The sequence below is a fragment of the Taudactylus pleione genome, unplaced genomic scaffold, assembly GCF_031769625.1.
Source record: "Taudactylus pleione unplaced genomic scaffold, aTauple2 ptg000479l, whole genome shotgun sequence".
NCBI classification, from domain to species: Eukaryota; Metazoa; Chordata; class Amphibia; order Anura; family Myobatrachidae; genus Taudactylus; species Taudactylus pleione.
The window spans coordinates 4,974,831-4,989,142 of record NW_028284881.1 but is presented as its reverse complement, the minus strand read 5'-3'; the positions used below and the strand labels follow the sequence as shown (position 1 = coordinate 4,989,142).

Genomic DNA, 14,312 nt, shown 5'->3' with positions numbered 1-14,312 from the left:
ATTAGATTCAGACAGATATATAAAAAATGCCAGTTAATGGATACAGATATATATATATATATATATATATATTAATCCATGACACATACAATGATGCACATTTACACACACATATACACATGCATACACATAGGCGATCACATGTGTATCCACATGTGTACACATACACGCTCACATGCATACTCACATACATAGTTGCTATTTCAATATACAGACGCTCAACGCATACTGATGAAATCCTCTAAATATCTCACATTCACTTATGCAAGCACACATATATAAAAGGTTCCCTAGCATTCAGCATAATATTAGAGGTTTTGTTAGCTAATCATTATGGTGTAAAATGTACATATATGATATTTAAGGTATAGAACTTAGTAGACATGTCATGTTTGGTATCATACTGACACCCTGTTTAATTCCAGATATCCGAATCTATCGGCGAAGGAGTCGCATCTTGCGTTCGGTGGTTATGGATTATGGGGAATTATTGGTTAAAATGTGTACTCTGTATGTAGTGTCTTAACTAGTTTTAACTCGTTTGGAGGGATGGACCATATCCCTGTTGTCACCATATGAACTGTTCTATGACCTGCATCGTACCAGAATGACAAGAATCAAGAACCAATGAAATCATGTATGCTTGTCTCTATTGTTGGTGTAACACTCTGAAGGGAATATAGGCTTGTGCTTTTGGGGCTAGATCTCAGTCATACCCATTTGATGACCGCAGACATCAAGATTGATGACTGGGACCTGGATCCGGGGCACATGCATATGTATTGGCTGTACCTTTTGTATGTAATTGTCCTTGCGCTAATTGTGATAGATCAAAGCGTGTAACTTACTTTTTGTTGCAATAAGAACTTTTTGAAATTTGGAACCACAATCAAAGTCTGGAAAGCAATTATTTAATGTTTAGCGATATTGGGGTATTCATAAAGTACTCACAGTGGATGCTTTGTGTTGCTATTCAGGACCATTACAGAGACATTAAATACTGTAAGATTAAAAAAGCTAAATATATTTATCATAACTGGTACCTTCTCCAAATCCCCCCCCCCACCCCACCGCAGGTTTGTGATGGGTTTGTCAGACACTGGTGATTGTTCTAAATGTGGAGCGGCTAATGAAACTTTCCTACACTGTATGTGGGAATGTCCCTCAAAATGGCAGTTTTCGCCATCTGTTAATAGATTTGCTTCCCCTTATCTAATTAATTATCTCCCATTGTTGGCAGAGAGGGCAATATTAGGTATTTTGCCCCCAAATGTCTCCTCATCGCATGACAGAAAGAAATTGTTGCTAATTTTGGAGGTAGCCCGCAAGAGTGTACTCCAAAAGTGGACAAGTGGACCAATCCACAACCCTCTTCAGTTTTCCTATTCAGGAACAAACTAATCTACGCCTTTCAGTTGGATTGGCTGGAAACCACCTTACATAAGGAAGCCAAAACGGCCTCCTTTTTTCAATTATGGGAGGATTGATTTATATATCCCATGACCCATGGGCGTAATAACAGAGGAGGAGCCCCGTGTGCATTCCCCGTGCAGAGCCCCCTCCTCTCTCCCTAGCGGCTGGCATCCGACTGACGCGACTGGCCGGCCACCGCAGAAGCAGTAAACTCTGGGCACTAGAGTGTGCCCAGAGTCTACTGCGCATGCGCAGAACGCCGGAAAAATTGCCACGGCGGCAATTTTCCTGTGTTCTGAGCAGCGCTGACACCTGACGCGGGACCACGGACAGGTGAGTTTTAAACAATATGGGTGCAGGGAGCCCCTGCACACATTATAGATACGCCCCTGTCCTGACCCTGGACCGTAAACTTCAAATATATAACCGCTTCCGATATACATTTTTGTGTGAGACACGCATTTTACTAGACGAAACCAGTGGCGGATCCAGGAGGGGGCGATAAGGGCAATCCGCCCCCAATTTCTTTATCTCCTTGTCCAGTAAATTTTTATATATGGGTTAGGTTCAGGGGGTGATTTTACTGATTATACACTATGTAGACAATGATTTAAATATTTCCTGCCATTTTTATGCAAGACAGTCTGCACATTTTTCAGCAAACTAACTGTAACTGAATACTTTAATAATATTCAACTATTCAAATTAATTTAGATCACAGAACTATATCCAAGAATATTTTGATAACAGTTCACATTTCAATCATTGATAGAACATAAATATGCAGATATTAAGTATTTTCCAGCTTCATGTTAGAAGATCTGGAAATAATATATAACTCATTGTTACAAGTCGCGGTCACGACTTGACCCTTTCTGACAGCTTTCCCAGGCAGGACGGGTTTATTCCTGTTGCTAGGCGATCGGCACACCTCAGGAAGTGATGTCTCATCCACAGGTGCAGCTTGATTAAGTGCTTCAGCCTATTTATACTCACTGAACTATTGCACCTGTGCCGATTATAGTGTGTTTGTGGATTTCATCAGCTTAGCTGCATGGGCAGCTTTTGTTCCCTCCATGATATTGCTTCCATTCGGCTTCCCAGCTGACACCAAGCAGCTCTCGGTCTGCCATCGTCCTCCAAACGGCATCTAGCAGCTCCTGTGCTGCCAACGTTCACCATACGGCTTCCTAGCCGCACCAAGTATCTCCCTTGCTACACCAATCTCCAAACGGCTTCATAGCCGCATCTAGCAGCTCCCATACTGCCAATGTTCACCATACGGCTTCCTAGCCGCACCACGTAGCTCCCATGCTACCACCGTTCTTCATTCAGCTTCTTAGCAGCTCCCGTGCTGCAACATCGGCACCACTGCTGCACCATTGGCTCTCAAAGCCATTTGCTAACCCTAGACTGTTAATCTACGGCTATTGCTGCAACATCGGCACCATCGCTGCAACATCGGCACAGTTGCAGCACCATTGGCTCTCAAAGCCATTTTCATACCCCAGACGGTTTATCTACGGCAATTGCCGCAACATCGGCACCAACGCCACAACACACTTACCGCACCATCGGCTCTCAAAGCCATTTCCTAACTCTAGACTGTTTATCTACGGCTATTGCCACAACATCGGCACTATCGCCGCAACATCGGCACAATTGCCGCATCTTCGGCACACTTGCCACACCACCGGTACCATTGCCATGTCATTGATGCAATTGCCAACTCATCAGAACCATTACCTATATCAGCTCTAACTGTACACTTCATCTCTTAAATTCCCTTGTACCTCCGTGTGAGCCTCTACTACCCCGAGCGTAAGTCCAGGCGGCCGCCTAAGTACCGGTGAACATATCATAGTTCTAAGGGTACAACGGGCGGTTGTTATTGGTGAAGATCTCGCTAGCCGGGTTCTAGGGGTCTCACATGGAGCAGGCAGTGGGATTCATAACCTTATAGTTGGCCCAAAAACACAGGTACACTTGGAATTAGATACAGAAAAAGTCATATTGGAGTTATAGCTTCTGCATCATGGAGCAGGGACAGAGTCTTGCCCAGGTGCTTGCAGCCCAGATCCAAACGCTCACCCAGACATTCCAGAAACTTACTATACGAGTTGAGGAAAACCGTTCTCCGGTACATGCAGCTCCTCATCTTGAACCAAAGGTAAATTTGCCAGATCGTTTTTCTGGGGATCGCCGACAGTTTTTAAACTTTCGGGAAAGTTGCAAGCTTTATTTCCGAATTCGTCCGATCTCTTCATGGACTCAGGGCCTGATTCAGACCCGGTCGCAAGTGCTGAGCGCTCGCAACCGGATCGATGGTGGCCCAGAGCGCATGCGCGAGACCCGGATAGCGACGGCCAATACGTCGCTCCGGGTCTCGCACCAAAGGGGGCGTGCTGTCAATGTTGATTGACAGCACCCACCCTTTGGGGGGCGGGCCGGGGGGGGTGGCTGCCCAGACGGAGGCCATGGATTTCATCATTGATCTCCCAATATCTGCTCGATGTTCTGTTATCTGGATTGTGGTGGACAGATTTAGTAAAATGGTGCACTTCATACCATTGCAAAAACTTCCTTCTGCTAAGGAACTTTCCAACCTGTTTCTCCAACACATTTTTCGGGTACACAGTTTACCAAAGGATAATGTGTCGGATTGAGGATTACAATTTGTGGCACAGTTTTGGCGAGTGTTCTGCACTTCTCTGGGCATCGATCTTAGTCTTTCTTTGATTGAGCGTGTTAAATCAGTGTATGATAGGGTGAAAAAAAATGTATCTAAATAAGAAGTTGGACAGCATATTCCTATTTAATCCACATTATGCTGAGGTGGAGGGCTCTGGTTTCACGTTCTTAGTGAATAATCAGAGACACCTCCTACAAAAAACATAAAGATCCTTGTACAAAAAAATAAAAGTCATTGTTTATTTGTATGGCGTCACAAATTCTGCATGGCCAGACAGCCAATATAATTTTACAATACAAGCATATAAAACAAGCATGATGTGCTATAAAAATACAACTATGAGGTGCCAGACACAATAAGTAGTACAAAACAAGTACAGATTCTGTACGTATTAAGTGAATAGAAAAAACAACCAGGTGCGCTGCCAGCCAGAAGAAATAACCCCTTGAATAAACGGAACAGCTCACACAAGCAGGTTCGGCACCTGCTAGAAAAGACTAAGTAATAAAAGAAAAGTGGAGCACCGGTTTAATCAATTGACCACAATGATAAATGCATATAATTTATTGCAACACAAACAATGAATATATATCAATACATAAAATCAAATCTCTATACTGACACAGTAGGACAGGTGGATGAGCAGATGGAATTGGAAAGGTGATATCCTAAGACCACTACAGGGTCCAATGGCAGGTGATTGTCCAAAATCAGCAGAAGAGAACGTTCATCCACCTGTTGCCGGAAAGGTCATCCTCCTTTTGCGGAGCATTCAGCCTGTTTAGCCGGACGGAGTTCACACAGCCTCGTAGTGGATCTACAGCGGCTCCCGTCATTGCATACAGCATCAGCCACGCCACTGTGGTGCGCCCGGTCTCCGCCTGGAACGGATCCCGATGCATTCCAGCACATAGGCTGACGCTATCCACACAGTGTGAGTACCGGCCATTCATACTTCAGACGTTTACAGCGCTCCAGTGTTTGGATTTCCTTTTGGCTACCTTGCCTTTTTGTTCTTGCTGACATTATACCATTAGTGGATGCATTTAGAGCTTGATTTTGGAAAATCACCTGCCATTGGACCCTGTAGTGGTCTTAGGATATCACCTTTCCAGTATCAAGTGAATGTAGGAAAATAACACTCAAATAAAATTGCAGGATAAAACCTATTAGGTAAAAGTGGGGTAGACAGAAAGAGATGGCAATCTACAGTGATGGAACTAAATTGTAATAGAGCTAAAAAGCAGCTGATGGAGACTCCCAATCATCTGTGTATTCACACCAGTACTATACATGAGGCTCAAGAATTATTATTATTTTTTTTTAAATAATAGTTTTTATTGAAAGTTTAATACAAAGAAATTGGGATACAGAAGGAAAAAGAAGGGAAAAAGGGTAAGCCAGACATATTGCATATCACAATATAAATCAATCGATATTGGTCCTTGTACATATAATTGATACTTAAACATTTTAGGACAAGAAAAATGTTTTATAAAACACTTCACAACACATATAGACAAAATACTAAATAATCAGTTAATGGAGCTACCCCGGATCTGCGTGAGGTGAACAGAGAACACCGGGAACAACCGGAACATTATAAATGGTGGAATGGCCTTGTTTTTCCCTATATTCTCCCCATTTAAACCATTTCATATGGATGGAATTGACGGAGGAGGAATATTTCTCACCCATTGTTTCAAAAACAAAATGCTTATGGATCTTGTTTTCTATGAATCTGATGTTGGGGAGAGAGTCTGTCTTCCACCCCTGAGCAATTGTAGCTTTTGTAGCAATCAGCACATGACCCATAATATATCTCTCGCCACGTGATAATTCCCCAGGATAGAAGTGGAATAAGGCAACTAGAGGCTCCGCCTGAATAATTACACCAACTATTTTACTAATCATAAAAAAAAACGCATTCCACAAGGGGCGAAGTAGAGGACAGGACCAAAAGACATGAAAGATGTCTCCCACCAAACCACAACCTCTCCAGCAATAAGAATTATTTCTTATTGAAAGACGGCAATAACTTTGGTATGGTCGTGATTTCTAGTTTCTAATTATATTGATTTATTAAATTTATCAACACGAGAGATATAGCACTCACAATAGTTTGCTGTACAGATTGTAACTCCTCGCATTAGAGGATTACCTGCATAAGACCGTTATTGTCATACTGACATCCTAATTTGTCAGTGTGTAAAGTTGTACATATCACTAAATTTAGTTTAAACATTATTCTTCTATGAAGCGATTTCATGCCTCAAATCAAAATGAATAGGAATGCAATTAACAGCTCAAGCCACAGTAAATCATTGAAAGTATTCTGAATTGTTGCTATCAGGTAGGATGCATGTTGCCAGTATCTTTTCCAATGCTCTAGGGTACAGTTGTTTAATATTTTTTTCCACCACAACAACACTTGTTTATTTCTGACAGGAGTTAAGTTGGGTACACACCTATACAATCCTCTGCCGACGATTGTATAGATATGTATGCTGTACCGTTGCTGGAGCGCTCCTGTAACGGTCGGGATTGGTAGGTTGCATTGTATTTGCTGGTTACGGTGCTCACAGGCTGCTGATAAGGGGTCATGCTGGGGACACACTACACGAGAGTTTAACCCGATCAGCTGCTGATCGAAAATGTGTGTATCCAGCTTAAGACTCTGTGGGTGGTTAGTTGTCATATTTCATCTATGAAGATCTCTGACGACTAACTAGCCAGTTTGTTACTCTGTTCAAGACTTGTCAGACATCACTGGCCCCTTTAATCAACAAACTCTTTCCAACCACAGGAATCTAATTGGTATCTGCCTAGCTGTTTTAAATAGCATGGTCCACACATAAGATAAAGTAATGGATTAAGCAGTGAATTATTTGAGAAAGACAACTGTACATAATAAACTGGCTCCTTTGGGTTAGATTTACTAAGCCAGTTGTAATTTGCATTTAACATTATTGGCATTTCAAATTTTGGGGTCAAAGCCGAGAATCACGGGAATGCAATAGTGACCGCTTTGTAAAATTAGCCCTTAGTATAGATACAATACAAAATATTAGAGTCATGTTGAAACAAAAAAAAATTATCCCCCCTTCTTTTTTCTTATTAACCTTTCCATTTCCCATTTTATAAAATCGATATGTTTGATTATTTTGTTTGCAATGTCAGTTCTTGGATGGACCAGCTGTTTTTCATTTTTTTTTTGGTCTAATTGATTTCTCTAGAACGAACTACATGTAGTCTATTTTCATTTATAAGTTATAATGTCTTTAACCTTATATTTTTTCATTTATTTTTGTCATGATTTATTATGTTGTTCTTTATGGAACTGATTTTTACCCATGTATGTTGACATATTTGCTAGGTTGAATAAAAAAAAAAAAAAAAAAAACTTTAAAAAAAAATTGTTTTATTTTCTAAATGACTAGCTCATGTTGGATGTCTCCACCTTGCACGGTCTCTCCTCTTTCCGACAGTATGACATCACCGGTATAGTTCCCAGAGTATGACATCGCCGAAAGTGGCACAGAAATGGCTGCATTATTATTGGCGGCCGATAATGCGGATGCCTAATCATGGCCATACACACATTTTCCTCATCAGCAGCTACAATAGATATTCCTCCACCTTATGTATTACGTGTTCCCCACCCCTGTTAAACTGTAAGATCATTTGGACATGGTCATCTTAACCACAAGATCCATGTTATTGTATGTAATTTGTGTCAGGATCCCCTTAATGTACAACAAAGCATAAAAAATCTGCACTTTATTAAGGATAAGAATAATCATAGAAAGGTGTTTTCATGTTTTTGTACAAACCTGGCATTTCTGACGTAAAGGTCTCAGCTCTTTTATAACAGGGGCTAATGCTGACTTTTTATCCGATATCATGGAGTTTAACTTCCTTACCTAAAATAAAAAAACAATGACAAAATAAAGAAAGAATATAAATGTGCATCATTTGTAGGTGCACTGAGAAGAGGAATGCTTTGGGATGATTATACCTTGATGCTTACCAACCAGAACGCTCCTGAACCTATTACCCCTCTTCCTCACTGTTATTAATATACCAGTTTAGCACTGCGTCAGAAGACGCAGACTCTAGCCTCTGCACTCCCACAATACGGGGGCGACACACCCCTCAGTTTTGGGAAACTGTCCCCATTGCCTCCCAAACCCCACCCTTAAATGGCCGCAACTTGTCATTCAGGCGTCGGCAACTGGGGTCACAATGGCATCGGAGCACATGCGCACTCCGGACCCAGCATAGGTGCAGTCCATGCGCCTTCAGACTTGTATGCAAACCAATAGGTCTGAAACAGGCCCAACGTGTGAAAACAGTTATTTTATCATTCCAAACAACTCTGTCTTTACAGACAGTGGCAGATAAGCTATAGGACCCACACTTGTATATATTAAGGCTATAACAGTTTCACATGGAGTTATAGCCACATCATACACTTCTTACATTTTCATCTTATTATATGCAAACAAACATCTAGTTATATTACCATGGAACTTGATACAAAGTGAAATAAGACTTTTTATGTGGTGCAGTGATGGCTCTGCCGCCACAAATGGGAATATTGCCAGCTCACTAGCATATACCTAAACAGAGGAAAGCACAGTTGGAGAGTGTTAAACCTGTGATTATCTATCTAACACATTGTAATGTCTCATCTCAATTTTTAAGTAATTATTCATAATGGATAGCATAGTCTGGGAAGGTAAGTACATTAAGACAACACACAGATGTCATAGAATGACTGACAATCTTGGAGAGCAGTCACCAATAACAGATTGTTTCAGAAATTTGCAGTATTATAAAAGCTACTTATATGTATAATTTGTTGGTAATATGTTAAAGGAGATAAAACACATATTTTACATATCTGGGTCAAGATTGACATAATCCAGAAACAGAATAAGACCATTAAGTTAAGGGTGAATTACTTACAATATTTTGGTTGTAGTGTAACGCAGCAGTAATCAGGGCTTATTTTGAGGATAATGGCTCACACCCATATAACCTCCGAAGCTGCCGGCTGCCGCTGCTCCATATGTGTGTGTGTCCCTAGCGTGTAGGATTGCTGTTTGTGTATATGTGTACTTAGTGGGTATGATGACTGTGTTTGTATATGTTTCCCTATGGCTTTGTGAGTATAGGTGTCCCTAGTGGATAGGATGTTTGTTTTTGTATATGTTTTCCTAGAGGCAGGGGCGTTTCTAGAGAGGAAAGGGCCCGTGTGCAGTCTCCGACACGGGCAAGCTCCTCTCCTCCCGACGGCTGGCAGCGTACTGAGCTGTGCGCTGCCAGCGCCGGAGTTATAGAGTTATAGACTATGGGCACTAGAGTGTGCTCAGAGTCTATAGTGTATGCACAGATCACCGGGAAAATGGCCGCGGCAGCCATTCTTCCCTGTACTGCGCATGCGCAAACGACTGGAAAATGGCCACCGCGGCCATTTTCCAGTCGTTTTACAGCGCCGGACGCCCGCGCCGACGAGGGAGTCTGGAGAGGTATGTATTATTATGGGGGCAAGGTGTGCGGTGCGGGGCCCCCCTGGACCCAGGGGCCTGTGTTCCCCCGCACACCCTGTACCCATTATAGATACGTCCCTGCCTAGAGGGTAAGGTGGCTGTGCGTGTATATGTGTAATTGGCTGTGTGTGTATATAGGTCTCCCTAGTGGGTAGGATGGTTGTGTGTGTGTGTATATGTATCACTAGTGTGACAGGCTAGCTCTCTGTATATGTATCACTAATGTGAAAGCATGGCTGTGTGTGTGTCCTTACCTAGTGGGTATAGTGGCTGTGTGTGTCTTTACCTAGTAAGAAGGATGGGTTGGGTATGAAATACCGACGGCAGGGAAGCCGTCTAACTAAATTCTGACGCCGCAAGCCCCAACGCTGAAAATTCCGACTTTGGCTGGTAAGTACCCTAACCCTCTCCTCTCCCCCCTCTAACCCTAACCCTCCCTTAGGGGTGCCTAACCCTAACCCTCCCTTAGGGGTGCCTAACCCTAACCTCCCCCAGTGGTGCCTAAGCCTAACCTCCCCTCGGGGGTGAGAAAACCTAACCCCCCTTCTCCACACTCAAAACCTAACCCTCCCGGGGTGGTGCTTAAATCTAAGTCCACCCTGGGGGTCCATAAACCTAACCCGCAGCTAAGTGCTACCACTCTCCGGCTTACCTTCGTTTGGGAAGCCGTCTGTCTAGATTCCAGTGTCGGGATTTTCTACGGGCGTCGGTATTTCGACGCCTGTCTTTAGTCCCGCGTCGGTATTTAGACGCCGGGATTTAGTCAGATGGTATTTTGACTGTATCCCAGTAGGATAGCAGTGTTTCCTTGCCTAGTGTAGTGGGCAGGATGGCTGTGTGTGTGTGTGTGTGTGTGTGTGTGTTCCTATCTAGTGGGAAGGATGGCTGTGTGCATGTGTGCCCTTTCCTAGTGGGTAGGATATATGTGCAGGTGTTTAATTATCTAGTGGGTAGCATGCTTGTGTGTACTGTCTGTATGTGTATGGGTGTCCCTAGCAGGTAGGATGCTTGTGTGTATGCGTATCCCTAGTGGGTAGGATTCTTGTGTGTATGAGTAGCGGATAGGATGCTTGTGTGTATGTGTATGGGTGTCCCAAGCGGGTTGGATACCTGTGTGTATGTGTGTCCTTACCTAGTGGGTAGGATGGCTGTGCATGTATATGTGTGTCTCTAGTGGGTAGGATTGCAATGTGTGTATATAGGTGTCCCTAGTGGGTAAGTTGGCTGTGGCTATAAGTGTCAAAAACCCTCTAATCATTTATAATAATAGTTTAAACATACATTATCATTTGAACATTTTAACAAAATAATTACCATGTCAGACATGTCATCCAGAGTTCGTCCTTTCATTTCATCCACTTCGCTTTTTAAGACAGAGACTCTCTCCAACTCTTCCTGGGTATCACTGTAACCTGATATTCCCCTTTTCTGCTCTATGGTTTGCTTTAAAAAATAAGAAAGTGAATAAGCAACTACCAATACCATGAAAAGATATCGCACAGATGAATATCTACTGTAAAAACTTGGGTAATATTTGTACATAAGGTTTACTGGTAGAAAATTGCACTCTGTTTGGTATAAGAATTGTGTTTCATATGTAGATGCATTTGATTCAAGAATCTTCCTTCACCGGGAGCAGAGTTGTTGGGATACCCAGCTATTTCCACTGTCTATCTCTCACTTCCCTCTATAACAGAATCACATGACAGGATCAGCCAACTCACTGATATACCCTGTGCTACTGTGAGCATTCCGGTGATCACGTTTGCTGTAGGTTTTTCTACTACTGCCCACAGTGCTGTTAAGAGCAATGATGGTCATGGGTGATGAAGGAGACACGGCCAAATTATGGGGTCGTAGCAATGCCCACCGTAAAAAGAAAAATGAATAAAAACTATGTGTCGAGGATTTTTCCCCCTGCACAGCTGCCCCCTAACTGACCTCTACACAATGAAAACATCCTGGTCTTGTGGGGGATGAAGATTGAAAACAATAAGATTTGCAGACATTAGTCAAACACACCTTAAAAACAAAATGTTCTCAATTGCATACTGTATTAAAATGTTGTACATGAATAATACATAATCATGACAAAAGCAATAAGTGACATATTAGCAAAGATAAAAATAGAGTTATGGTAAAACTTATCCTTGTTAACTCTCTTTCTTTGAAGTCCATAGGGTCCACAGGGGCGACAATGGGTTGTAGGTGGGACCTAGAGGACCGGAAACGAACAGCAAAGCTTTTCAATCCCAGGGTGCTCCGGTCCTTCCAAATATGCCCTGCCCACAGCCTGAGGGCAACTTAGTTTTGTTAACAAGCCCAAGGCAGGAGCAGGATAGTAGAGAAGGAAGACTGGTACACTGAAGAATCACACTCTCACACAGAGAAGGAAACAAGTGACCAAGAGAAGAAACCCAAAGAAGCCAGGTGCGTCAGGGCGGGTGCCCTATGAACCCTATGGACTGCGAAAAAAGAGAGTTAACAAGGGTAAGTTTTACCATAATTCTCCTTTTCTTCTTCAGAGTCTATAGGGCTCCACAGGGGAGACAATGGGGATGTCCCAAAGCAGTTGTTCAAGGGCGGGAACGCTCCTGAGCTGAGAGGAGAACCCTACATCCGAAGGAAGCTTCCCGAGAGGCAAATGTATCAAAGGCATAAAACCTAAGAAAAGTGTGGACAGAAGACCAAATGGCCGCCTTGCATAGTTGTTCAGCCAGTCTGCGTGTAAGCCTGTGAGATAGTCATACAAATCCATCTGGCCAAAATCTGTTGGTTAGCTGGCCATCCCTTCTTGTGGAATCCATATAGGACAAAGAAGGAGTCCGATCTCCTGATTTAAGTAATTTGGTCACAGCCAGAGAGGCCTCACCTGCCGAAAGGTCTGGTGATTGAAAGGCCGGAACCACAATTTCCTCATTTAGGTGGAAACAAGAAACCACCTTGGGAAGGAAGCTCGGGCGCATTCTAAGAACAGCCCTGTCATGATGAAAGATTAAAAAGGGGTAGCAACATGAAAGTGCCCCTAAATACAATACCCTATGAGCAGATGCTATAGCCATAGCTATAGAGTCTTCGCAGTGAGCCACTTGACATCCACTGATTCCACGGTTTCGAATGGAGGTTCCTGAAGTGCTTGGAGCACCACTGACAAATCCCATGGAGCCACAGGAGGAACAAAGGGAGGTTGTATAGGCAGAACACCTTGTAGTAAAGTGTGAACATCTGGTATAGGAGAAATTTTGCGCTGGAATCAGATGGACAAAGCAGAAACCTGCACTTTCAGAGATGCTAGGCAGAAGCCTAGATCCAATCCAGCTTGAAGAAAGGCAAGACTTCGTGAAACTTTAAAAACTTGAGGGTCCTAGTTTCTTGGAGTACACCATTGGAAATATGTATGCCATATTTTGGGATAAATTCTGGCTGAGGCCGGTTTACATGCTCTGAGCAAGGTTTGGACCACAGGGCTGGAAAATCCCTTGGCCGTTAGGAGGGATGTCTCAAGAGCTAAGTTGTTAAAGACAGAAGGGCTAGGTCCGTATGTAGACATGGACCCTGAGACAACAGGTCTACTAGTAGAGGAAGTTAAAGAGGAACGTCTATGGAGAGACTTTGAAGATCGGAGTACCAATGGCGTCTGGGCCAATCAGGAGCTATTAACAGTACTGTGCCCCCTTCTTACTTGAACTTTCGAAGAACTCGAGGAAGCAGAGATATTGGGGGGAAGAGATATGCCAAATAGAAGGTCCACTTCACTGACAATGCATCCACAAAGGCTGCGTCTGGGTCCCTTGTCCTGGCTCCATACACTGTTGTTGTTGTGTCTTGAGGCCATGAGATCCACATCCGGTAGACCCCAGGAGCTGAAAGATTTCTGGATGTAGAGACTACTCTCCTGCATGCACGTCATGACGGCTGAAGAAATCCACTTCCTAATTGAGAACTCCTGGTATGAATACAGAGGTGACTGGGAGATGACGTTTGGTCCATGTGAGAATGTGGGACACTTCTGCCATTGCTGCCAGACTTCGAGTGCCTCCTTGGTGATTGATGTAGGCCACTGCTGTGGCGTTGTAGGACTGTACTTGTACTGGTCTGCCCTGAAGAATATCCTAAGCCAGAGTGAGAGCTCTGTAGATGGCTTGAAGTTCCAGGACTGCCTCGACCGGAGTCCAGCAGCCCTGGAAGGAGTGCTGGCCGGTCACTGCGCCTCACCCTCAGAGGCTTGCGTCCACAGTGAGGAGAGCCCAGTACGGGATCCGAAAGGGGTGACCCTTGTCTAAATTGGATGTCTGTAGCCACCACGTTAGGGACAGGTGAACCTCCGGGGGGAGGCCCATCGTCTGGGATCTAAGAAGATGGGGTAGCCCATTCCACCTGGAGAGGATCAGGTGTTGTAGGGGCCTGGAGTGAAACTGAGCGAACTCACCCATGTCGAAGATGGACATCATTGATCCCAAGGTCTGCATTGCAGAGTGAATTGACGCTCGGCGACTGCAGGGCAGTCTGCGCACTCGGTGCTGTATTATTGAGATCCTGTTTGCCGTTAGGAAGATTCTCTAAACCTGCGAGTCCAGGATGGCTCCCAAATGTACCATTCTTTGAGAAGGTGTCAGGGAAGACTTTTTCCAGTTGATCAGCCAACCGTGCGT

The 14,312-nt window shown here is 43.6% G+C and overlaps 1 protein-coding gene across 3 annotated transcripts in view; it reads right to left on the bottom strand.

Annotated features, from left to right (window-relative positions):
• Nucleotides 1-14,312, bottom strand: part of IFT81 (intraflagellar transport 81) — a 220,446-nt gene that overhangs the window by 89,414 nt on the left and 116,720 nt on the right. For all 3 annotated transcript variants that reach the window (XM_088449192.1, XM_088449193.1, XM_088449191.1), the window contains exons 13-14: nt 10,975-11,103; nt 7,939-8,028 (exon numbers count right to left, since the gene is read on the bottom strand). In XM_088449192.1, coding sequence (XP_088305318.1) covers nt 7,939-8,028; nt 10,975-11,103 — 219 coding nt within the window. The remainder of the gene's footprint in view (nt 1-7,938; nt 8,029-10,974; nt 11,104-14,312) is intronic.